Source organism: Pseudophryne corroboree, chromosome 6 (assembly GCF_028390025.1).
Source record: "Pseudophryne corroboree isolate aPseCor3 chromosome 6, aPseCor3.hap2, whole genome shotgun sequence".
NCBI lineage: Eukaryota > Metazoa > Chordata > Amphibia > Anura > Myobatrachidae > Pseudophryne > Pseudophryne corroboree.
In genome coordinates this window covers 350,327,039-350,352,146 of record NC_086449.1, presented here as the reverse complement: position 1 = coordinate 350,352,146, position 25,108 = coordinate 350,327,039, and the positions used below count along the sequence as shown (strand labels likewise).

Here is a 25,108-nt window from a genome sequence, read left to right as displayed (position 1 = left end):
AGAGGAATTATTTTAAATATGTCATTGAAATCAAAGGGAAAATGATGTACCCTTATAAAAAGAGTCCTGTATTAAGAATGGACACCACATTTTTCTTCTGAATGTAACAGACAGGAGGAAAATTATGTCTCCACTTCTGTTTATAGCAAGATCTTTACCTCTCAGCTGCTTAACTTGCTGGCAGGTTGTACACAAGGCTAACACTGGAATCTCCTATTATTTATTTTTATCAGTCAAGTTGATAACACTAGAAAAAATGTCCTTTGATTTATAAATAGGAAAAATATCTCACGCATTACAAGTAACTAAAACCATATTTACAAAAGTACTATCACACATTTGCTGGAAATTGAAGTACATTTTATAAGTACTACACTGAATTATAATCCTCACCTCTCAGCATGGCTACGCATCCGCTGGGCCTGTGGGCACATGGGAGACATCATAGAAGGAACATTGTGCAGCTTTCCGTCATCATATTAAAATAGGAAGCTGGAAACAGAAAACACACAAATAGTCTAGTCTAGAAATAAAGTAAAATAAATAATAATAATACTAATAGAGAAATAATGGCAGATTTACAGTTGGATGTAAATCAATGTTTAGTGTAATGGGCCCTACACATTGCGTGATTGGCCGCCGAGGTGCCCGATGGCCGGGATGGGTGGGGGGGGTGAAGGGGGGAGTGAAGGTTCTTCACTCCCCCCGTCACCCGGCACCATAGCCCTGCATGCTAATATGGATGACATTGTCCATATTGGCTTGCATTTACAGTGTAAACAAGCCGGCACCAACGATGAACAAGTGCGGGGCCGCGCATCGTTCATCGTTGATGCATACACACTGAAAGATATGAACAATATCTCATTCTTTAATGAACAAGATCGTTCATATCTTTCAGTGTAATCGGCCACTGTGTAGGGCCAATAAGTCACTTAACTGCACATGAGTATATATATATATATATATATATATATATACTTACAAGAGCATGCCTGGAGACGTAAACCAAAGATGGGCAAGCACAGGTAAAATACAGTAAGTAGACAGTCACATAATTGCAATACAAGAAGGCATAGGCACATCAGCAGATACGCTAGTAAGTGCTGGAGAACTGGTGCAACAATACTCACTGATGAGGATTATCAACAGTACGGTCTACCCTACCACTTCTTATGGGCAGACTGCAGATGATAAATTCTGTAGCCTCACAGTTATATTATATAAAGTTGCAGCCTTCTATTTGACATTTACATTTGGACTACTGCAATATTTGATTTTTAAAGGGCAAATAACCAGTTTTTGTATTTAAATAAAAATATATTTTAAATTTGTATTTAAATACATTTCTATTAAATTTTTATAAAATTGATATTAGAAAACAAAAATTTAAAAATGCAAAATGTGGCTTTTGCATTTATCATAACAAATAATGTACAAATACAGGGTAACGGAATAGGTATTTGTAGGTATTTTATGCCTGCACTACCAAACAATATGTTATTTCTGTTTTCTATACACTATTTCTATGCTATTGAGGAACACTCTTGTAACATCCGAGGTATATTATGCCTTTAAATCCTAACGCAATATTGCACATAGCGGGTTATTCAGCATCAGTCGCAAAACTGCTAAAATGCAGATCAGCCAAATATCGGCTATCTGCGCATGCATTGCCACCGCATCGTGCGTGTGCGGACTTTCACAAGGTGATCACATCCTCGCATGATGCCATCGCATAGTGATTAAGAGCCGTCGGGAGTCTGGGGGTGGCGACACGGCATTGGTGGGGAGTGGTATGGGAAACGCTGGTGTGTCATGGCCATTTTCGTGTCGGGCAGGTGATGTCATGGTTCCGGTACGTCTGCATACACAGTCTGGCTGCCTATGCAGGGGGCAACCGGTATTCCCAATATTTCTCAATTTCTGTACTGCATTCACATTTCAAATGCAAACACAGTGCTGGGCGGCGCTTCACATGCGAACACAGTCCTGTGCGGGACGGCTCTCAGCATGCGATTTTAAGCTTTAGCAGTTCTGCATTTATAGCAGAACTGCTACTGAATAACCCCCATAATCACCAGTTTGTAAAAGAACCATTTAGTAAATAAACTCAAGTAATTATTATTATTATTTTTTTTTAAAGAAAGTTAAAACATTAGTAATACAAAGAATAATGATAATGGGTGATTTTGATATTACTGACCAGAAGATCAGGTGTAGCTGTGTGTATGACTGAAACTAGCACAACACTAAATTAAGAAATATAACCACAGAAGGTATGTAGTTATGTGACCGGCGGTCACAATACCGGCACCTACATCTCGGACCCTCACTATCCCTATGACTGGCATGCCGACCAACTGGGACTATTTCCATAGAGTGGGAATAGAACGCGTGACGAGCAAAGCTCGCCACCGAGCCCGCCAGGGGCTTCATTGCGCTCACAGGCCCCCCCCCCATCGGTATTGGTATTGTACCGCTGGTCACACATTCCCAACCCCCACAGAATTATGCTATAGAAATAGAATCAATGAAGAAAACACTTGTTAGCTTCAAATATGAATCTTATATTAACCAATTACAACGCAGCATGAGCCCCTGTGATTACAAACTAATGCAAGTTATGTATCAGAGCACGAGGGTGGGGCTCACAATATAATTCCATGGAATGAGCAAGTCTCGGTCTAAACACGCGGCCTAAACGACAGGTAGGTGAAAGTCACACGGGACAAAATATATTCTTTGTACTGGTCTGTATCATTACACAAATGACACTACAAAATTCTTCTTTATCAATAACTAAATGTTTAAATGTCTGAAAAAGGGAAACCTTAAATGTAACAATCGAAAAGTTTTTAAAAACAGCCACAAAGTGCTTAATATAGAAGGTTGGAACAACTTCACATTCATTCTTTACAAACACGGAAGATTACTAATCCCAAATAAATCCCCAATTTTTATCTGACAAAGGTTGACCTGATTTATTCTACTAAACTTCTCTCATTTCACTGCCAGCGAGTGCTTGTGACGTACTGGACTATTTGTTATTTTACATGTGACATGAAAGAGGTCATCACAGGTGAACTTCTTTCTTTCATATCTATCAATAACACTTTTAAGGTGCATACACACTGAGCGCTTTTCCCCGCTGCCCAGCGATGTCAGCGGGGGTGATCGGCTTTCCATAGCAGGACGCTATGGAAAGCCGCTCACCCCGCCGTTCATCTACTGGTAATACCAGTAGATGAACGGCGGCCACCAGCGATGAAGTGGGTGCACGCATAAGCGCTCATCGCTTGTGCATACACACTGGGCGGCTCTGAGCTAAAAGCAGCTCAACACACCAAAAGTGACCTGCTTTCAGCTCAAAATCGCCCAGTGTATGGGCCTTTAGATTTGCATAACACTATCATATTTAATGCTACTCATTAGAGGAGGATATTACACCTTTCAGTTTTTAATTAAACACTTCTATTTCAGGGCTGGGCAAATTACTGCTGACACAACTTGGAAGTCTTTCTTTTTGGGGCTGTACTTAAGGACGAAATGCAAACTTCCCACCAAGATCATTTGTCGGGATTGCACTCTGGTATATATATATATATATATATATATATATATATATATATATATGCAATATCGGATAGGCACTCACCCTTCCTTGTGAATGGAGCCCCAGTGCCTTCTGGAAACAGTAACACATCCAGCGATTCCTAGCACGCAGTGGCACTCAGGGACAGACTCGTGGATAATTCAAACCAAACAGTGTTTAATCCATATCAAAGCAGAAAAGTTCCATCCAACGTTTCGGGGTGCGAACACCCCTTTGTTCACCTTGTCCCTGAGTGCCACTGCGTGTTAGGAATCGCTGGATATATATATAATCGCCCTATAGTGTCGGCCAGAGGGTCCCTATATCACCCCATATCCATTTACTTGGACTCATACCTCAACCCCTGCATTCAGTCCTTACCTTCGTATCTTAAGGACACTACGTCCTTACTGATTCAGCTGCAGAGGGTTGGCCCGTTACCTGAGGGAGTACAATTATGTAGTGCGGATGTCACCAGCCTCTATACCTGCATCCCTCATGATGCAGGTATAGAGGCGGTGAGACTGCTTATTGAAAACAATCCCATATATCAGGGCCCGGAGGTTTCATTTTTCTTGTCTCTCCTGGATAGGGTGTTGAAGAGAAACTATTTTGTATTTAATGGTGTCTTTTGGTTGCAATTGTCTGGGTGTGCGATGGGGTCAGCGGTGGCCCCTTCGTACGCTAATGCATTCATGCATCTGGTAGAAACCCAGATGTTTTATCTGAACCCCCAGGTATCTCAGAATGTCATATACTATAGAAGATATATAGATGACCTGTTAGTCTTGTGGCGGGGTCCCAAAGAGCAGCTGATAGCCCTGTGGGAAAACCATAATCAAACACAACATGAAGTTCAGTTCACTTATGTTATTGATGATTGCACGGTCAATTACCTTGACGTCACCATTACGGTCAAAGAAGGATCTCTGGCTACTTCTATCTTTGTTAAAACCACTGATAGAAATACTTTATTAAATCACCAGAGTTTCCATCCAACCTCTTTGCGCAAAGGATTGCCATACTCGCAATTCCTTAGAGTACGGCGCATCACCTCTGATCCAGAGGAGACTGTAAAAGCCATGGATCGGATGTTATTAAAGTTTGCTGAAAGAGGGTACCCCATGAGGGAATTAGAGAAGACCAAAATTAAAGTGTTGAATATGACTAGAGAACAAACATTAGGCCCCGGTAAGAACAGTAAAACAGTAGGATGTAACAGACTTCCCTGGGTGAACAAATATACCACAGGGACAGACAGGATAGTTAAAAAAGCTAAACAGTTATGGCCAATTGTTCAAACAGATCCAGCACTATCATCCCTGTCTGAAACCACTCTGTTACCCAGTCATACACGTGGTCGTAACATAGGTGATTATGTGATCAAGCTTGATATTACCAATATAACTAAGAATAAGGAATCCCATTTTTTGCGGACGAAGAATGGTTGCTATAGGTGCCTAGGGTGTGCTACCTGTAACACTTTGATTACGGGGGCCACCTTTAGTCACCCTCTTACGGGTAAGAAACTTAAGATCCATCACCGATTAACGTGTACCACCACACATGTTATATACATGTTGTCTTGTCCATGTGGTCTTGCCTATGTGGGCAAGACCATACATCAATTTCGGAAAAGGATGGCACTACACCGGAGTGCCATTAAGAAAGCCCATGAAAAGGGCTTCAGTGAGCAACCATTCGCATGGCATTGCCTTGCTGCGGGGCACAATGTGGCTAGCATTAGGGCAATACTAATTGATCACGTTCCGGCCTCATTACGGGGCGGTAATCGTGACAGGATATTATTACAGCGAGAATCCAGGTGGATTTATACGCTGGGGACACTGTCGCCCAGAGGATTAAATGAAAACTTGGGCATACAATGTTTCCTGTAGTCAGCTTGATACGTTATAATCACCTCTGTTTACAACATAGCTGCATGGGTAATTGTGATCCTTGGCATGATTTAAAAATAATTTAACAATAATTAAAAAATAAGTGAAGATTCATAAATAATCGAGTCTTTAATAATAATTGAGCCTTTAAAAATAACCGAGCTCTTATTATCAAGCTAGCTTTTGGAATTAATGTAAGTGTGGATTATGCCAAGTTTCTGCCACTGCTCCTATTCTCTGAGTGGCTAACCAGAGAAGTGCCGTTTTAATTGTATTTCCATTTAAACAAGTATCTGTATGTTTATTTTGATTGTATTGTTATTGTATTTCAGCTTCCGCCCAGCTTCGGCTGGTTGTCATAGCAACTCCCCTGCGACGCGGCGCACCGTGACGTCATATGACGGCGATGCGGAAGTGTAGCCGGACGGACTGGCGGGCGGTCGCGCCGTGGAGCAGGTGAGCAGGGTTTGTTCTAATGTCTTGTATGTTGTCTATAAATGTGTGTTAGTTTTGTCTGTAGAGGTTTGTCTGGCCCTGAGGACGGGGTCTAATCCCCGAAACATGTTGGCGCAATAAATCTTTGAACTGCAGTTGTGAAGTCTGGTTGAGTGCCGCCGCCACATCGATACACTACTTAGTGGAAGTTAGTTTCCACCAGGAGGGCACCGCAGCAGCTATTACACTTCAAGGGGAGTGCCGGGACCATTTGCAAATTATATATATATATATATATATATATATATATCGTTTTATAGATAGATAGTAACTACTTTTTTTTCCTGTGACGCTTAAGGTCCACAGGCATTAGTGTACAGACCATGTTAAAGTTCTACAGGTGCTCGATTGAGAGTATCCTAATTTATGGAATACATGGTTATATGGTAAGGCAGCTGCACTGCCAATGATCGGAGTGATTTAGAGCGGATTAGAAGGACCGCTAGAAAAATCATTGGCATGCCGTTGCCTACCTTTTGTGAGCTTCATAGTCTCAGGGGCTTAAGGAAAGCTAGTAATATTATATCAGAACGTGGCCATCCTTTTAACGAGTTTTTGGTCAACCTCCCGTCCCAACAGAGGTTTTGAACCTTGCTAGCACGCACAAGTCACTTCAGAAATAGCTTTCTCCCATCTGCAGTACGGATTCTAAATGTGTGAGTGTATTACTTTATGTGTTTTTATGTATGTTATGATTTGTGCTGTCTGCTACTGGGTGCTAGTGTATGTACTTTTGCAATTTCGTCTGTCAAACTGTTTGATGAAAAATGAGCACCAATGAGTACTTTTAAAACGTAACTCAGTTTGAGTAATCCGGGTCACAATTTTCACAACGCAGTTTATCTGGGTCGAACCGGGGAATAACTCTGCTCATTACCTGGGGCAGTGGACCCAGGGACACACAATATGGCACTACCCTATCACACTGACACATGACCCGCACTGACCCAGCAGTATCCTGGGTCACAGGCTTTGTGTTTTTTCTAAAGGAGAATTGGAAACAAAATCCAGCTTGAAGTTTTGAAATACATAGTGGATGACACTGATCCAGAATAGTGCCCTGATACTCATTGTTACACTAGTGTGGCCCTGTTACCCTTGTGTGGAGGTGTGTGGGGAAAAACAATGGAGCATTGTTAATGGAATGAGGAATTGGAATAATTTGTGAACATATTGTTAATAGTTTGTTCTTTAGGAAATACTGACCTGTTAGCCCTTAAATTAAAACTTCTGACTGGCCATGAACACTTTTAATACAGGTTGAGTATCCCATATCCAAATATTCCGAAATACGGAATATTCCGAAATACAGACTTTAAGTGAGACTGAGATAGTGAAACCTTTGTTTTTTGATGGCTCAATGTACACAAACTTTGTTTAATACTCAAAGTTATTAAAAATATTGTATTAAATGACCTTCAGGCTGTGTGCATAAGGTGTATATGAAACATAAATGAATTGTGTGAATGTAGACACTTTGTTTAATGCACAAAGTTATAAAAAATATTGGCTAAAATTACCTTCAGGCTGTGTGTATAAGGTGTATATGTAACATAAATACATTCTGTGCTTAGATTTAGGTCCCATCACCATGATATCTCATTATGGTATGCAATTATTCCAAAATACGGAAAAATCCCATATCCAAAATACCTCTGGTCCCAAGCATTTTGGATAAAGGAGACTCAACCTGTAGTACAATTGAATAAAATAACTACAACGTTCACTACCTAGAGGGGAGTAGATGAATTGCTACCTAAACAACAAAGTACAGTGTGCTTATTTAGAAATGCCATTGTAGATCTTTATAAGAATTGTAATGGAATTATAAGGAAGAAAGCTATCTGACTGTATGTCACCCTGAGCAGATCTATACTTGGTACTCAACTTTAAAATCTAAACTAGAGACTAACACTACTGACAACAAAGGTTAACAAAACAATTTATTTAAGTAGCTCAGAGAAAAGATTTTGTCTAGTGCCGAGTGATTTAGATTAACCAAGGATAGTGGTCGGGATTAACAAGGAGAGAAGGGAGATTAAAATTCTTGTAATTGCTTGATGTTTGTTAGGTTGCCTGGCTAACCTTGTGGAGTTACTGATGGTCACACAGTAAATATAGATATTGACTCTATGACTTGTTGGCCAACCTCTTGCGCCTCGCCTGCCCTGACCTGCCTCCATGTATGCTTCTCTACTTCTTATTTTACTTCCATTATTTCCTAGAGCTATTCTCTGAGATGACTTGGTACTGTGTACTGTTCTGTATACAATTATACGAATGGCTCGGTTACATGCTCTGTCATTAGAAATGCATGTTTTATCTGTCTGTTTGGTGTTCTTAATGTACTTTGTATGTTGATACGGTTTGTCTGTTCATAAGAAAATCAATAAAAAAAGGATTTTAATACCTACCGGTAAATCCTTTTCTCGTAGTCCATAAGGGATATTGGGGGAAACTGGTACGATGGGGTATAGACGGGGTCCAAAGGAGCCAGTGCACTTTAAATTTCTTCAAATGGGTGTGCTGGCTCCTCCCCTCTATGCCCCCTCCCACAGGCAGTTATAGGTAAAAACGTGCCCAAAGGAGAAAGGACATATATGAGAGAAGGAACATGATAACGAAGGGTGGTAAGATTTACACACCAGCACACCACAAACATAAAACAACCAGCAATGGCTGGTAACAGCAACAGCTGAACAGGTAACTATAGAACAAGAACTTGCAGAAAAGTCAACACACTGAGGCGGGCGCCCAATATCCCTTATGGACTACGAGAAAAGGTTTTACCGGTAGGTATTAAAATCCTATTTTCTCTAGCATCCATAAGGGATATTGGGGGAAACTAGTATGATGGGGACGTCCCGAAGCTTCCAGAATGGGCGGGAATGTGCGGAAGACATCTGCAGCACCACCTGCCCAAACTGGGTATCCTCTTTGGCCAGGGTATCAAACTTGTAGAACTTCACAAAGGTGTTCTTCCCCAACCAGGTAGCAGCTCGGTATAGTTGCAAGGCCGAGACTCCACGAGCAGCCACCCAGGAAAAGCCAGCTGATCTTGTAGAGTGGGCCTTCAGAGACCTAGGAACAGGTAAGGCTGCCGACACATAGGCCTGTTGGCTAGTAAGTCTAATCCAATGAGCAATGAACTGCTTTGAAGCAGGGCAACCCTTCTTCTGTGCATCATAAAGCACAAACAAGGAATCAGTTTTTCTGACCCGAGTTGTGCGCTTGACATAGATCTTCAAAGCACGCACAGTATCCAAAGCCTCTGGAGGAGCAGAAGCGTCAGAAGTGGACGAAACGTGGAGACACCTTCAGCAGGAACTGCTGTCTAGTACGGAGCTCCGCTCTGTCCTCGTAAAAAGACCAAGTACTGACTTTTACACGATTCTGAGACACGTCAAGCAGAAGCCAGGGCCAGTAACATCACCATCTTCCACGTGAGGTACTTGTCTTCCACCGTCATCAGAGGTTCAAACCAGGAGGACTGTAGAAATGCCAACACTACATCCAAATCCCAGGGTGCCGTAGGCGGCACAAAAGGTGGTTGTATGTGAAGTACTCCTTGCAAAAAGGTCTGAACTTCCGGCAACACTGCCAATTTCTTTTGGAAGAAAATGGAGAGGGCTGAAATCTGTACCTTAATAGAACCCAGACGGAAGCCCTTATCCACACCAGCCTGCAGGAAACGTCCCAAGTGAAACTATGCAGGCGAATACTTGCGTTCCTCGCATCAAGATACATATCTCTTCCAGATATGATGATGGTGTTTTGACGTCACAGGTTTCCTGGCCTGAACCATGGTAGCAATAACCTTCTTGGAAAGGCCCTTGTGAGCTAGGATGTTCCGCCCAACCTCCATGCCGTTAAACGAAGTCGCAGTAAGTACGGGTAGACAAACGGTCCTTGCTGAAGAAAATCTCTTCTGAGTGGTAGAGACCAAGGGTCTTCGACGGACATATCCAGCAGATCCGCGTACCACGCCCTCCGAGGCCAATCCAGGGCAATTAGAATTGCCTGAACACCCTGATTTCCGATTCGCTTTAGCACCCTTGCGAGCAATGGAATCGGAGGAAACAGGTAGACCAGCCGGTATGGCCAAGGCGACGCCAGTGCGTTCACTGCCCTCGCCTGAGGGACCCTGGTGCGTGAGCAATACCAGGGAAGTTTCTTGTTGAGACGAGAAGCCATCATGTCTATTTGTGGGCAACCCCACCGGTCGACGATCTGCTGGAACACCAGCCCCCACTACCCCGGGTGGAGATCGCGACGACTCAGGAAGTCCGCCTCCCAGTTGTCCACACACGGAATGAAGATTGCTGACAGTGCTCTTGCATTTCTTTCCACCCAGAGGAGAATCCTTGACACCTCTCGCATGCAGGCTCTACTTTTTGTCTCTCCCTGCCGAGTGATGTACGCCACTGCTGTGGCGTTGTCCAACTGTACTTGTATTGCGTGATCCTTAGGTAGAGGAGAGGCCTGAAGCAGAGCACTGAAGTTCGCCCGAAGTTCTAGAATGTTGATCGGAAGGAGGGCTTCGTGGGCTCACCACCTGCCCTGGAACTGAGCCTCCTGGGTTACAGCTCCCCATCCTCGCATCCGTCCTGAGGAGTATCCAATCCTGGATCCCGAAACTTTGGCCTTCCAGTAGGTTGGAGGACCACAGCCACCACAGGAGAGAAATCCTCGCCTGAGGTGACAGCCGTATTATCCAGTGCATCTGAAGATGTGATCCGGACCACTTGCTCAGGAGATCCAATTGTAATGTCCTGGCATGGAATCTTCCATACTGGATCGCCTCGTATGAGACTGCCACCTTTCCCAACAATCCTATGCAAGGATGGATGGATATTCGAGTAGGCCGGAGAACCATGCGGACCATCTCCTGAAGTGCTCTCACTGTATCCCCTGGGAAGAACACCTTCCGGGTCACAGTATCCAGCAACATTCCCAGGAACAGGAGCCGCTGAGTTGGCCCCAGGTGGGACTTTTTTAAATTGAGATTCCAACCATGGTGTGACAGAAGTTGGATAGTGCGGCCTAAATGGAGAAATAAAAGCTCCCGGTCTTCCAGGCCTGCAAGCACTGCTCGCAAGTATTCCACCTGGAACTTGAAAACCTTTAGGCAAATGTTAAAGGATTTTAGATCCAAAATGGGCCTTACCGAAACGTCCGGTGTCGGTACCACGAACAGGTTGGAGTAGTAACCCTTTCCCTGTTGTTGCAGGGGCACAGGAACAATGACTTGAGACTGGACCAATTTTTGGACGGCCTGTTGCCACGTAACACGCATATCCTCCAAAGCTGGTAAGCCTGATTTGAAAAATCGTTTAGGAGGAGCGCCGTCGAACTCCAGCTTGTAGCCGTGAGCGATGAGGTCCTTTACCCAGGTTTCCTGGCAGGAGCTCTCCCAGACGCGGCTGAAGTGACGCAGTCAAGCTCCCACCTCGGGGTGGGTGGGCACCGTCATGCCGAGGCATCAGTGGATGCAGAACTGGTGCTCTCCTGAGAACCTGTGACGGCTGGGTTTTCTGTCTCCTCTCTGGTGCCTCTAGTCGCAGTGGAGGCACCTCTAGCCCTAGAATGAAATCTGTTAGACCGAAAGGACTGAGCAGACGGCCCCGGGTAGGAAGGCTTAGCCGGCGGGGCTCCAGAGGGGAGAAACATGGATTTTTGCCCGCAGCACCCCTCTGATGGCGGGCCTGGTGCACACAAACGGCTCTCCCCCTTTGCTACACCCTGTACCAGTTTTCCAGCGTGTCTTGTGAGGCAGGAAGCGCTGCGTGTGCTGTAGACGGCTGCAGTAAGCAGAGGAAGGCACCAAAATGCCTCAGGTCCCGCTCTGAGTTAGCTCCGCCCCCTCTAATGGCACCGGAGCTATAATAAATATTTATACTGGCAAAGTCTCCTATATAGCTTAAAACATCACACAAGTGCTAGTCAAGCCCTTTCGTGCCAGTTCTACACGGGGGATCTTAGCGGGACCCCCCCCCACACGAGGGTCCTGTAGGCCGCAACCGTGGTCATCCGCACTTTGAACCGGGGGACCCACCCTAGCGGGGCCCCCGGTTTGTACTCACCACCGATGTTACCTTCAGGCAGCGTTAGAGGTGTGCGCACCCCCCCTAACTCCCACGGTGCAGGTATGCTGTTGCCCAGACCGCATACCGAAAATAATACAAGTTTTAAAGAAAATTGAAGAAAACTCTCTGGAGCTGCAGAGATGTGCATTCTCTCCTGAGGGCACTTTTTTCTAAACTGCCTGTGGGAGGGGGCATAGAGGGGAGGAGCCAGCACACCCAGTTGAAGAAATTTAAAGTGCACTGGATCCTTTGGACCCCGTCTATACCCCATCATACTAGTTTCCCCCCAATATCCCTTATGGATGCCAGAGAAATACACTTGATTTAGCAGGAAGAACATTTCTATCCAGAACTCCCACAGGTTGTAGGATGGTTGAAGATGCTTGCATTTCAAGTGAGCTGACACTAATGTGCACTCCCTTACACAATAGGAATAAAGCTCTGAATAGTTCTACTACTGTATCTTCCAATTATGGGGGGTATTCAATTAAGTGCCGTTTTTTGGACAGGTCGAAAAAGAGGCACTAAGTCGACACAGGGTATTGAATTGCGGGCGACTTCACCAATTCTTTAATCCATTTTCACCCATGCCGTAAGGGATGCCATCACAAATTGTGGGCTCCGGGACTGACAAAATAGACAGGGCCCCTCCCTCCCAAAAAAGAATATGCCACACTGCTCCACCCCTATGTGATGCCATACATTGTGACGATACATACTGTATAGGTAGAGCATTGCGGATCTAGAGGAATGGTTCACAGAGAGCTGATGCACAGGGAAGGCTTGTTTTAAGAAATACTCCCTGTGCATCAGCCTGCTGTTGATTCACAGACTGGTGCAGCTCTACAGGTATTGGCGGTAGAAGACCGGGTTGCCCCCCCCCCCCCCCCTTTGCTGTAAGGACTGGGACACCAGTCCCCACAGTCTTCCCCTGATGGCTGCCCTGAATGCCGTTTCACCATCTTTTTTTTTGTCGAATCCGCATGGTCAAAAATTGTGCCAAAAATGGGCGAAAACGGCTGCGAATTCGCCAAAACACGTGTATCAGCGCTGATACACATGGTTTTCGCCAGTGCTGGATTTTTCGATCTGTCAAAAAAATGGCACGCCCATTGAATAGGTTGAACGTAAATACGACCTAAAAACGGGCGAAAAGTGCAGTTTTTTCGACTGGTCGAAAAAAACAGCACTAACTGAATAACCCCCTATGGGTCTAAATCCATTTCTTACTTTACATCCTTTGGTAGCACTGCTGCAATTCCCATCTATGCCTGTGGCTCTTACAACAATCTCTCAATCAGAAACTGGTATACCACTAAAGGGGGGTACACACAGAGAGATTCGTGTTTAAAATCTAAGGAATCTGACTAGATTGCTTAGATTTTAAGCACGGATCTGCCGTGTGTATGCCACACAGCGATAGCGATGCGCGGGGCTATCACCTGTGCTAGATTGAGCCTGCATGCAGGCTCAATCTAGCGGCTCGCTCACTTCACCGTTGTGTGAAGTGAGCGCCCCCGTCCGTCCGTCCGTCCCCCCTCGCTCAGCACATCGCGCCGTGCTGAGCACGGGGAGAGATGTGTGCTGAGCGGTCTGTGTTAAGATCGCTCAGCACACATCTCTCCAGTCAGTACCCCCCTTTAGAAATTGTGTAAGGAGCTGTGTACACTGTAAGGTGCCATAGAAATAAACATTCGCTCACATGAATAATCAGGGGCCAATTCCCCCTGATCCGAGAGTCAGCAGTGACAAGGTTATCTCCTCACTTCTTTTGTCAGGAACTTGTAGAACTCCAATTGCCAGCTGTGCTCTGTAATAACTGTGTGCAGGAAGATGCCTGGAAATAAGGGTCAGAAAATCTCCATCCTGAATTACTGTAATAGAGCCATGAATCCATTAGTATTGTTGTAGCAGCAGGAGAGGACCTATCCTTGACCCTCTGCTCTTACACCATTAGCAATGGAATTTCTGGTGTGCAGCACGTAAATGAACACAGAGACTACAATCTACAGGGTGAAACAATTCTCTGCAATATAGCTCTGGAATGGTTGTGAGATAATTTGCATAGCCGACATCAAGGCGGCACATGGTGGAGAATGAGTTCCCACTATAGGGCAGATTCAATTAGCGTCACTGTTCCATCAGAATGTGTGAACTCTATGGGACCGATTCTAAGTCGCAGCTGCTGCACCAGCATTTGCATTTTGCCATAGTCGCATACGTATAGGAGGTTTGTATCAATAGCCTAATGCAGGACATTTCACAGAAATCTCCTGCAAAAGGCTAGCTAGCACTTCAGACACAGTCCCCATATTCTCAATGGGGAGTACAGCATGGTCCTACCAAGTTCCACAAAGCTTGGACTCTAAAACTACCACCATCCTCAGATGGGTAAGGTATGGGTTACCGATGCGCTCTGGGGGTGTGGATATCAAGGGGGAAGGGAGGGGAAGGAATGGGTGAGAAATGACGAAATGTCTAGCTTTGTATGGGAAGTGTCAGTGATGACTGTAAACCCTATGTACACAATGATAATCGTGAGACAGAATAAACTGTGTTTGTATATTTATTTTTGCTTATGTGAATCCCTCTTCAGGTGTGTCGTGCAGACCACCCTTTCTGAGTGTACCCTCCTGAATGGTACACTTTTACCCAGACCCTTACAGTCAATATGTCTAAATTACCACTATCAGGTGTGTCTTGCAGACCACCCTTTATAAGTATACCCTCCTGATGGTATACCCTATTCAGAAGGACCCCAGCTGGGGTAAATGTCGGGTGTACCCTGGTGTGGGTCACCTTTACCATAGGTGTGGTGTGCCTATGTACTTCCGATTAGTCTCTGTTAGTTTGGTGCAAGTGAGTGTGACAGTTTGCGGCGTCCCGCCTGTCAGACTCTCACTGTTGTGCTCGGCTGGAGGTAGCGGGTGTGGGGCTGTGTAAGTCTCACTTACCGCCGGGGGCAGGCTGGTGCACAATCTTACACAGACTTTTTCACCCTGCAATTATACCACAGATCCCCTTCTCAGGCCGGAGAGGGAGAATACACGATTCCGGACATACTTCGTCCGTTCACGTGACCCAGCACGTGACACCGACACCAGGAAGTAGCGGACGGGACCCGCGAGCAGGAGGAAGACAGCAGCGCCTGTGAGTGAGATGGGGACCGGAGCTACAGACAGGACTCGCGGAGGCAGCGCAGGACACGGGACGGGACTGCAGACACCGGCGGTAGGCGCACCAGCCTGCCCCCGGCGGTAAGTGAGACTTACACAGCCCCACACCCGCTACCTCCAGCCGAGCACAACAGTGAGAGTCTGACAGGCGGGACGCCGCAAACTGTCACACTCACTTGCACCAAACTAACAGAGACTAATCGGAAGTACATAGGCACACCACACCTATGGTAAAGGTGACCCACACCAGGGTACACCCGACATTTACCCCAGCTGGGGTCCTTCTGAATAGGGTATACCATCAGGAGGGTATACTTATAAAGGGTGGTCTGCAAGACACACCTGATAGTGGTAATTTAGACATATTGACTGTAAGGGTCTGGGTAAAAGTGTACCATTCAGGAGGGTACACTCAGAAAGGGTGGTCTGCACGACACAACTGAAGAGGGATTCACATAAGCAAAAATAAATATACAAACACAGTTTATTCTGTCTCACGATTATCATTGTGTACATAGGGTTTACAGTCATCACTGACACTTCCCATACAAAACTAGACATTTCGTCATTTCTCACCCATTCCTTCCCCTCCCTTCCCCCTTGATATCCACACCCCCAGAGCGCGCTGACCATTTTCTTTCCAATATCTGCAAAAGGAGGTAGGACACCTCCAGGTCTAGCAGCGCTAACCCAAACCGTCCCGCAGTGAGCGCCATCTCTCCCAACCACAAAATGGGTTACCGGTGGCCGGGATCCCGGCGATCAACATCCCGCCGGTCACATAACTACATCCCCCTCAGATAACTATAACCTTTTTATGCGTATGGAGGTATTTATGCAGGAGAGGGGTCTTGCAATCCCTCACCCATCGCCTCCGTCCTGCTCTGAAGTGTTTTGGGAACTGACACCATGCACATAGGCAGTGTCTATAACTATGGAGGGGTCTTTCAAATATCCGAAACATGTCTTATCATACTTGTCTACTCTCCCGGAATGGCCAGGAGGCGCCCGAAAATAGGGTGGTGCTCCCGGCCCCCCGGAAAGGTGGGCAAGTCTCCTGAACCCCCATCCAGCAACTCGTACCCCCCTGTGGGCACCCACTTACAGAGCACAAGTGGGCAGTCCAAGAGGGCCCGATGATGCGATTTGTGCTGAATTTCTTCATCGTAGCCCCGCTCACCCGCTATACAATGCCTATTTTCTCGGTAGTGTATAACGGAGGGTGGAGCCACGATGATGTGATCACGCCTCTGTACAGCCCACCTTTGGCACCATCACACCCCCTATGCACCGTCCGGGCTGCCCCCTCCTGAAGGAGTGGCAGCAAAGTTGTCAAGTATGCTTATATTGTGCCGGGAATACATGTGCAGAAACAGTGGTTCTCGCAACTGCTGTCCCTGCAGATATTTTGAATACAGAGATATGAAAACTATGTTAAAAACTGTATCACGATCAGGATTGTTAATAATCATGGCACTGCCATAATTATTGCTACATACACCCTTTAGTGTTTTAGGGGTACATGTACTAAGCAGTGATAAAAGTGGAGAAGTGAGCCAGTGGAGAAGTTGCCAATGGCAACCAATCAGCTGCTCTATATACTTTTATAGTATGCAAATTAAAAATGTTATGTCAATGCTGATTGGTTGCTATGGGCAAATTCTCCACTGGCTCACTTCTCCACTTTTATCGCTGCTTAGTACATCTCCCCCTTAGTGTCTAGTGTGGACAGTAGCGGATCTTGCCACGGGCAAGCAGGACTTTTGCCCGGGGCGCCGGCGCCATCCGGAGGGGGCCGCACCATGGCAAGATCCACCACTGTGCCCCCCGCAGTGCCCCCGCTGTGAAGGGAACCAGACGCTACGCGTCTAGTTTCCCTTCGTGGAGAGGACCTTTGCTGTGCCGTGCGCAATGACGTCATAATTGACCTCTAGTGTCTATGCAACCGAGGAGAGGAGCGGCGACGGCGGAGGTCTGCAGCGGTCTGGAATCAGGAGCGGGGATGTATACTTTTTTTTTCTTTCAGCGGCGCTACAAATGGGGGCGTAACTGACCACGCCCCCGTATTAAGTCACGCCCCTAACAGGGTTTTTTTTTTTGCCCGGGGCGCTACAAGGGGAAGAACCGGCCCTGAGTGTGGAAGCCTGGTAAGGTTGATACTTGGAATAGAGTAATAGTTTGTAGCCTAGTTTACATACTGTACGTTATCTCATTGATTGCTGGGTTGCAACCTGATTGGAGGTAACTTTTTTTGTACACATACATTTCAGGGTTAACCTGACTGACAATTTCATATACTATAATACAAAAGGAAAAATGAAAAATCTAAGATTAAAACAGATGAACTAGAAGCAATAGACAAGCCTCCATTTAGCACTTTATATCTACAGTATGTATATTCTGGGTTCTTACAGTGTGTTGTCATACACTGTAGGCCGAAGGGATACTTATATGAACTTGGATCTACAAACATTATAATGAGAAAGGAAATGCAGGACTTGTGTAATAAATCCCTATGCTAGTGGTTCCCAAACTTTTTCAGTTCAAAGCACCCTTAGGGTCTTCATGTTTTTTTTTCAAGACACTTCTAAGCCAAAATAATTACAGAGCAGACCCTTTTTGTTAATTAGTCGGGTCAAAATAATGTAATAAGCATTTATGTCAGGACAGCTTTGGGGGGCCCGGTGCACTAAATACATAGGTGCCCTATGATCTAAAATGAAGGGCATAAATAGTGTCATCATTCACAAAAAAAGAAAAAAACTGCTATTCTTACCCATTGCCCCTTCCGTCTCTCTCCTATTGTCCCTCTCCATGTCTCTCAGTTTGCAGCCCCCTTCATGTCTCTACATTTGCACCACCCTCTATGTCTCTCTGTTTGCAGCCACTCCATGTCTCTCCCTTTGCAGCCCCCTCCATGTCTCTACATTTGCACCACCCTCTATGTCTCTCTGTTTGCAGCCACTCCATGTCTCTCCCTTTGCAGCCCCCTCCATGTCTCTCCCTTTGCAGCCCCCTCCATGTCTCTCCCTTTGCAGCCCCCTCCATGTCTCTCCCTTTGCAGCCCCCTCCATGTCTCTCCCTTTGCAGCCCCCTCCATGTCTCTCCCTTCGCAGCCCCCTCCATGTCTCTCCCTTTGCAGCCCTCTCCATGTCTCTCCCTTTGCAGCCCTCTCCATGTCTCGCCCACTGCAGCCCTCTCCATGTCTCGCCCACTGCAGCCCTCTCCATGTCTCGCCCACTGCAGCCCTCTCCATGTCTCGCCCACTACAGCCCCCTCCATGTCTCGCCCATTGCAGCCCCCGCCATGTCTCTCTCATTGCAACCCTCGCCATGTCTCTCCCACTGAAACCCTCGCCATGTCTCTCCCATTGCAACCCTCGCCATGTCTCTCCCATTGCAACCCTCGCCATGTCTCTCCCATTGCAACCCTCGCCATGTCTCTCCCATTGCAACCCTCGCTATGTCTCTCCCACTGTAACCCCATCCATGTCTCTTTCTTTGCAGCCCCCTCCATGTGTCTCCCTATGCAACCCCCTCCATGTGCCTCCCTATGAAACCCCTTCCATGTGCCTCCCTATGAAACCCCCTCCATGTGCCTCCCTATGAAACCCCCTCCATGTGCCTATGCCTCCCTTTGCAGCTCCCTCCATGTGCCTCCCTTGCAGCCTCCTCCATGTGTCTCTGTGCCTCCCTTTGCAGCTGTCCTCCATGTCCCTCCTTTTGCAGAACCCTCCATGTGACTCTGTGTCTCAGCTTGCAGCGCCCTCCATGTGTCTCCCTTTGCAGCGCCCACCATATGTCTCTGTGTCTCCCTTTGCAGCCCCCCTATAGTTACCTTTGCAGCACCCTTCATGCCTCTCCCATTGCAGCCCCCTCCATGTCTCTCCCACTGCTGCCCCCGCCATGGCACTCCCACTGCAGACCCCGCCATGGCTCTCCCACTGTGGCTCCCGCCATGGCTCTCCCACTGTAGCCCCCGCCATGGCTCTCCCACTGCAGCCCCCGCCATGGCTCTCCCACTGCAGACCCCGCCATGGCTCTCCCACTGCAGACCCCGCCATGGCTCTCCCACTGCAGACCCCGCCATGGCTCTCCCACTGCAGACCCCGCCATGGCTCTCCCACTGCAGCTCCCGCCATGGCTCTCCCACTGCAGCTCCCGCCATGGCTCTCCCACTGCAGCTCCCGCCATGGCTCTCCCACTGCAGCCCCCGCCATGGCTCTCCCACTGTAGCCCCCGCCATAGCTCTCCCACTGTAGCCCCCGCCATGGCTCTCCCACTGCAGCCCCCGCCATGGCTCTCCCACTGCAGCCCCCGCCATGGCTCTCCCTTTGCAGCCCCCTCCATGTGTCTCCGTGTCTCCCTTTGCAGCTTCCTCCATGTCTCTTCCATTGCACCCCCCACAATAGATGTACAGACTGTTGATGATGCAAAATATCCAATTTTTTTTTTTTTTTTACCATTGTGTTGGTAACAAAGACCATTACATGATATGCTTCTTAGGTGATTTATGACTGTAAAAGAAAGAGGAAATAAATGCTCTTCTCTAAGCCACAGTTCTATACAACAGGAACTGTGTTTCACAAAAGTTGTGGGAGAGAGAGAGTATGGAATTGTTACCCTTGAAGCAGTAGGTGTGAAGGGGAAATCCTTTCTACATTATTCACATTTATTTATTTTTATAATGGCAGGTTTCCACAAAGAAGGTTGTAAAACTGGCTTCCAGCTGAGTTTTTTCATTTTTGAAAAGAGCTAAATATAATAGGCTGCAAGAAGCCGAAGGTGTAAGAATTTGTGCAAGACTCACTAGGGGAGTCGATTGTATTTGTTTCTGCATCGATGCTGCATAAGTATATGCAGTTGCTGGGGCTTTGAGATGGCTCCGGGGGATATCTATACAATTCTGGGCGGGTTCGGTATGATTTGCTGGCATTCGGGATCCCGGCAGTCAGAAGACCGACGCCGGAATCCCGACAGCCAAAATGCTGACAGCGGGCCCGGTGACGAGCTTTGCTTGCCACACTATTATATTTTCCCTCAGGTGGTGGCGTGGACCACCACCCAAGTTGGAATACCGGGCTTCGGTCGGGATTCCGACTGCCGGCATTTCACCGGCTGTCAGGGATTCCGGCGTGAGTATCCTGAATGTCAGGATCCCGACAGCCGGTAAATTAACTGCATCCCTTCTGGGCAGCTGCTTCACTTGCGATGCTTAGGCTTTTGTGTATAAACCAGAATAAGGGCCTAAAGGCCTGAGTATGGGTCATTAGGTCAACAAGACTTAGGTCGACAGTCATTAGGTTGACCACTATTAGTCGACATGCATTATGTTGACAGGGTGACTAGGTCGACATGATCATTAGGTCAGCATGAACAAGGTCGACTTTGAAAAAGGTCGACATGCGTTTTTTTACTTTTTTAGGTGCCGTTTTCTTCGTAAAGTGACGGGGAACCCCAATTAGTGCACCGTGTCCGCTCACCATGCTTCGGGCTTACCGCTCCCAATTGTAGTCCACGTGGATCGTAAAGTATGAAAAAGTTTTTTAAAAAAATGTGAATTCCTCATGTCAACCTTGTTCATGTCGACCTACTGCCAATGTCGACCTAATGACCATGTCGACCTAGTGCATGTCAACCAATAGTGGTTGACCCAATGACTGTCGACCTAATGGCCGTAAGCCAAAAGCCTAATGCAGGAGATTTCACATAAACCTCCTGCAAAGGCTACTTAAGGCTGCAGACCGCAGTCCCCATTATTATCAGTGTGGGTTACGGTTTGACCCCTATGTACCAAACTCTGAAAAGCTGAGCTTTTTGTAGTTTGGCCTTGCTGATTTACGCTATCCTCAGATCCCTCTCCCATAGCCGCCTTCAGAAACCTAAACTGTGCACATACACAGTGTCAGTCTCCCAGGAGGAGTCTTTCTAAAATGTGAGATTCCTCCGATATGCCGGGGATGTAACTCGCAGAGACATCGGATATCGTTATGGAATCAGTATGAGTTATCGACTATCAGGATGCCGGCCGTCAGTATACTTACAACGGTCATACTTAACCCGATCATCAGTATGCCGGCAGCTGCGCTCGCCACAGGTTCTAATGAAGCCCGCTCGCCACGCAGCAGGCTCTGTGGCTCACCACAGGTTCTATTCCCACTCTAGAGGTGTCGTAGACCTTCACGAGCGGGAAAAGAGCTTGTGGGTCGTCATTCCGACTGCCAGCATTTTGAGTGCTCGGGATCCCGGTGTCGGCATGGTGACCACCGGGATCCCGAGCGCCAGTCACATGACCGCATCCCATTACTGCAACAGTAAAGATCTATCTTCCCCACAGGTGTTCAGGAGTAAGGTATGTAATATGTATGGGAGGGGGAAGATTCAAACCTGAAGCTGGAGTCTGGCAGTCTTTGTAGCACACTGGGGATGTAGTCATTATATTGACTTTACAGATTAATGTTTAAGGTTAGGCTACGGCTAGGGATAAGGCTATCACAGTAGAAAAGTGCTGACATGCCGACTGTCATCATTCTGACCATGTTGACATACTGAATGTCGACATTTAGTACAAATTACGTACATTGTAATTCAATTTGAAATAATTATGTAGAATAAGAGACTTCAGCAAATCAGTTTTCTTTGGGATAGTATAACAAACCAAATATTTTGTTACTGAACTGTAGACTGAATATACAGTATATCATATGTAAGCTCTCACGAGCAAGGCCTTCTTCCCTCATGTGCCTTCCACCGCTTACTTAAACCATCTTCTTTTCCAGGCCTGGCTAACCTATGGCTCTCCAGCTGTTGTGAACTACAAGTCCAAGCATGCCCTGCCACAGTTTTGTTTTTCAAAATTACTAAAACTGTGGCAGGGCATGCTGGAACTTGTAGTTTCACAACAGCTGGAGAGCTACAGGTTGGCCAGGCCTGTTCTACTCCATACTCCCTTAGACGGCACCAATTTCCTCTGTTTTCTGCCACCCTAATTCTTATTTCAGTGATGTCTGCTGATGCAGATATGTTTATATACCTGTACCTGTCCTATATTGTCTTCAACTGTAAGTCACTTTTTTACTTGTTTTGCTTATTTATTTATGTACTCTGTAATTTAGGATCTCCTGTGGCATCATATAAATAAAGGATAATAATAATAATAATAATAATAATAATAATAATAATAATAATAATATATAATAAGTGCGGGTCCGCACCCTGTCCACTTAGGGAGCAAATTCCAATTAGTTGGTGATGTTTGCTGCTTTGTAAGGAAAAAAGAGGAATCCAGAATCTCTTATCTACAGAGTCCAAATACACAGGTTCCACCAATTGAAGGATTAGTAACAGTTCCTTAAAATCAATAGTTTATTGGATAATTGTCCCAGATGGGGTTTAATAATAAATGTAGTCTCATTCGTAATATGTTAGAGACCATAAGATACATAAAATTTGTGATCTTGTGACGCGTTTTACAAGTGCACCACTTCTGCAGACAGTTTAAGCCAGTATTTCTTAGATGGCCAGATAGTTCTGTCCTCAGGTAATGTTATAAGCTGCACCTTTATAATCAAATGTTGGTGTGTGTAATCTTTTCCTATGCAGACTGGAGGCTGATGTGCACCATCACCCCTAATTAAAGTAACCCAACATTTAAAATGTCAATTCAATTATATTCAGTGTTTTCACCCTCGCTAGCAAGTGCGGCTATATTCTACACGTATATCACTACCAGATTCACAGATTTTTTTATGTCTGCCCCATAGGGTTGCATACAAAAAGCTATGATTCTATGGCTGAGCCCAGGTCATAAGCTGGTCAAATTCTGCTGTTGGTGCCAATGTTACAATGCTGTTTCAGCGGCCAATTGCCCCCTCACAAGCAGGGGGTGGGTTGTTGCACACTTCATTGGGGAGCAACAAAAAATCAATGATGGTAGTTGCAAGATGCCAGATAAACAGCTCATACTTTAGCTCTTTGCAACTATTGGGTGCGGTATGGTAGGTCAACAGTTAGACGGTCGACACCAAAAGGTCCACATGCAAAAGGTCAACATATGAAAAAGGTGGAACCGCAAATGGTCGAAACGTGAAACAGCAACTTGAGATTTTAACGGTTTTTGGTGTCAATTTGTAGATTTGAGCACATGGACCCCCAATTAGTGTACCGCGTCCCCTCGCAAGGTGCCTCGCACCGCTCTGCTTGGCATAGGTTACTGTTCTGAATTGTAGTCCACGTGGATGGCAAAGTATGAAAAAGTCAGAAAAAAATATATATATGCTGTGTCGAACATTGCCATGTCGACCCTTTGACCATGTCGCATATGTATGACAACCATATGGGGTCAACCTATTGACTATCAACCTAATAACTGTCAACCTATCATCCGGATTCCGCAACTATTGCCACTAATTAAATACATATGATTGTATGTATGTACAGTATGTAGGTAGGTATGTATTGATGAATGTAAGTACTGGAGGTACAGTATAGAATTGTAACATGTTCTACATCCCCACTATTTACTCATACCCTCCAACTGTACCTTTTTTATGGTCTGTACCTGGCAAAAAGGGTTTTTGTACCGATTTTTCACTCTTCAAATCTCCATTGAAAGTATAGGAAAGGGGGTTTCCTAATTCGTACCGGTTTTTATATGTAAAATGGGTAAATTTACTATCTGTGATACTTTTGCACTGCTCCATCACTGGACGCTGAACTAGTCACTAACTCTGTGAGAGATTAACCTGTAACCATACCTCCCAACATGACCCTCTCCAGGAGGGACACAATGCTCTGCTCCTGGATTTTCTCTTAATTCATGATTGCCGGCACCTCTGCTGAACAGGTAAATGGATAAGAAAGGTGTTTCAGAACAGGTGACAGCAATTATAACTTAAGAGGGAAGTCCAGAAGCAGAGCATTCTGTCCCTCCTGGAGAGGGTCATGTTGGGAGGTATGCTGTAACTGAGATTAGCCCACACCTGTTTCCACCTAATGTCTGTACTGCTGTGGAATGCTGCAGCTGTTACAGTCCAAAGTAGCAACTGCTCTGAGGAACTGCGACCTGCTGGCAGTACTTATTACTTCACAGCCAAACTCTCTTTAACATGAGCTCCCCATCTGTGTCATATTATACAGATACTACAGTACAGTAGTAGTGGAGGAGACAATCTGTGATCACAAGAGATCGGTGTACATACTCACCAAGGGAATGATCTGCCCGGCCCTGGCAGCACTGAGAACAGCTCATGGTGACACATCCAACAGCAGCAGTACTAGCAGCAATAATAAAACACACTGATTGACTTCCTGGTCAGGCTGCACAGTGAAGCGAGTAAAGAGCACAAGGTGGACCAATAACAGTGCAGCAGCCAGAGGTGAAAGTGAAACTGGATTTATTAATAAGCATGTGATTCCTCGGGAAGTCCCTGGCGGCTGAGGCTGGTGCTGGAGGGTTGGCACTGGGTCAGTAGTGTTCTCAAGCAGATAGTTACTGTACATTGGTACACATAGATTTTCAGCTGTTTATAGTGTTTTGACAAGGATTTCAAATTAAGTTTTATTCATTAGTCGCTTACTTAAAATTGTAGTTTAAAGTCACATTTTAGTCTCTTTTTTTATTTGTCAAGATTTAGTCAGTGTATCACAACATTAATTTTAGTCAATGTATTTTGGTCATAAATGTTGCAAACAGTTTACTGTTTGTTTGTACTGACATACCCTCCAGCTCAGTGGCGTAAGTTCGCCCCAGTCGCCCGGAGGCATGATAAAATGTTGGTGCCCCCCCACCACCCCTATACATATAGGGATATATATATATATACTGCTCAAAAAAATAAAGGGAACACTAAATTAACAC

The 25,108-nt window shown here is 45.9% G+C and overlaps 1 protein-coding gene across 1 annotated transcript in view; it reads right to left on the bottom strand.

The window, feature by feature from the left end:
* The window catches only part of LOC134932275 (mucosa-associated lymphoid tissue lymphoma translocation protein 1 homolog), a 122,855-nt gene extending 98,274 nt beyond the window's left edge, over positions 1–24,581 (bottom strand). The window contains exons 1-2 of the mRNA XM_063926569.1: positions 24,454–24,581; positions 394–492 (exon numbers count right to left, since the gene is read on the bottom strand). Coding sequence (XP_063782639.1) covers positions 394–403 — 10 coding nt within the window. The 5' untranslated portion in view covers positions 404–492; positions 24,454–24,581. The remainder of the gene's footprint in view (positions 1–393; positions 493–24,453) is intronic.
* Positions 24,582–25,108: the final 527 nt, after the last annotated feature.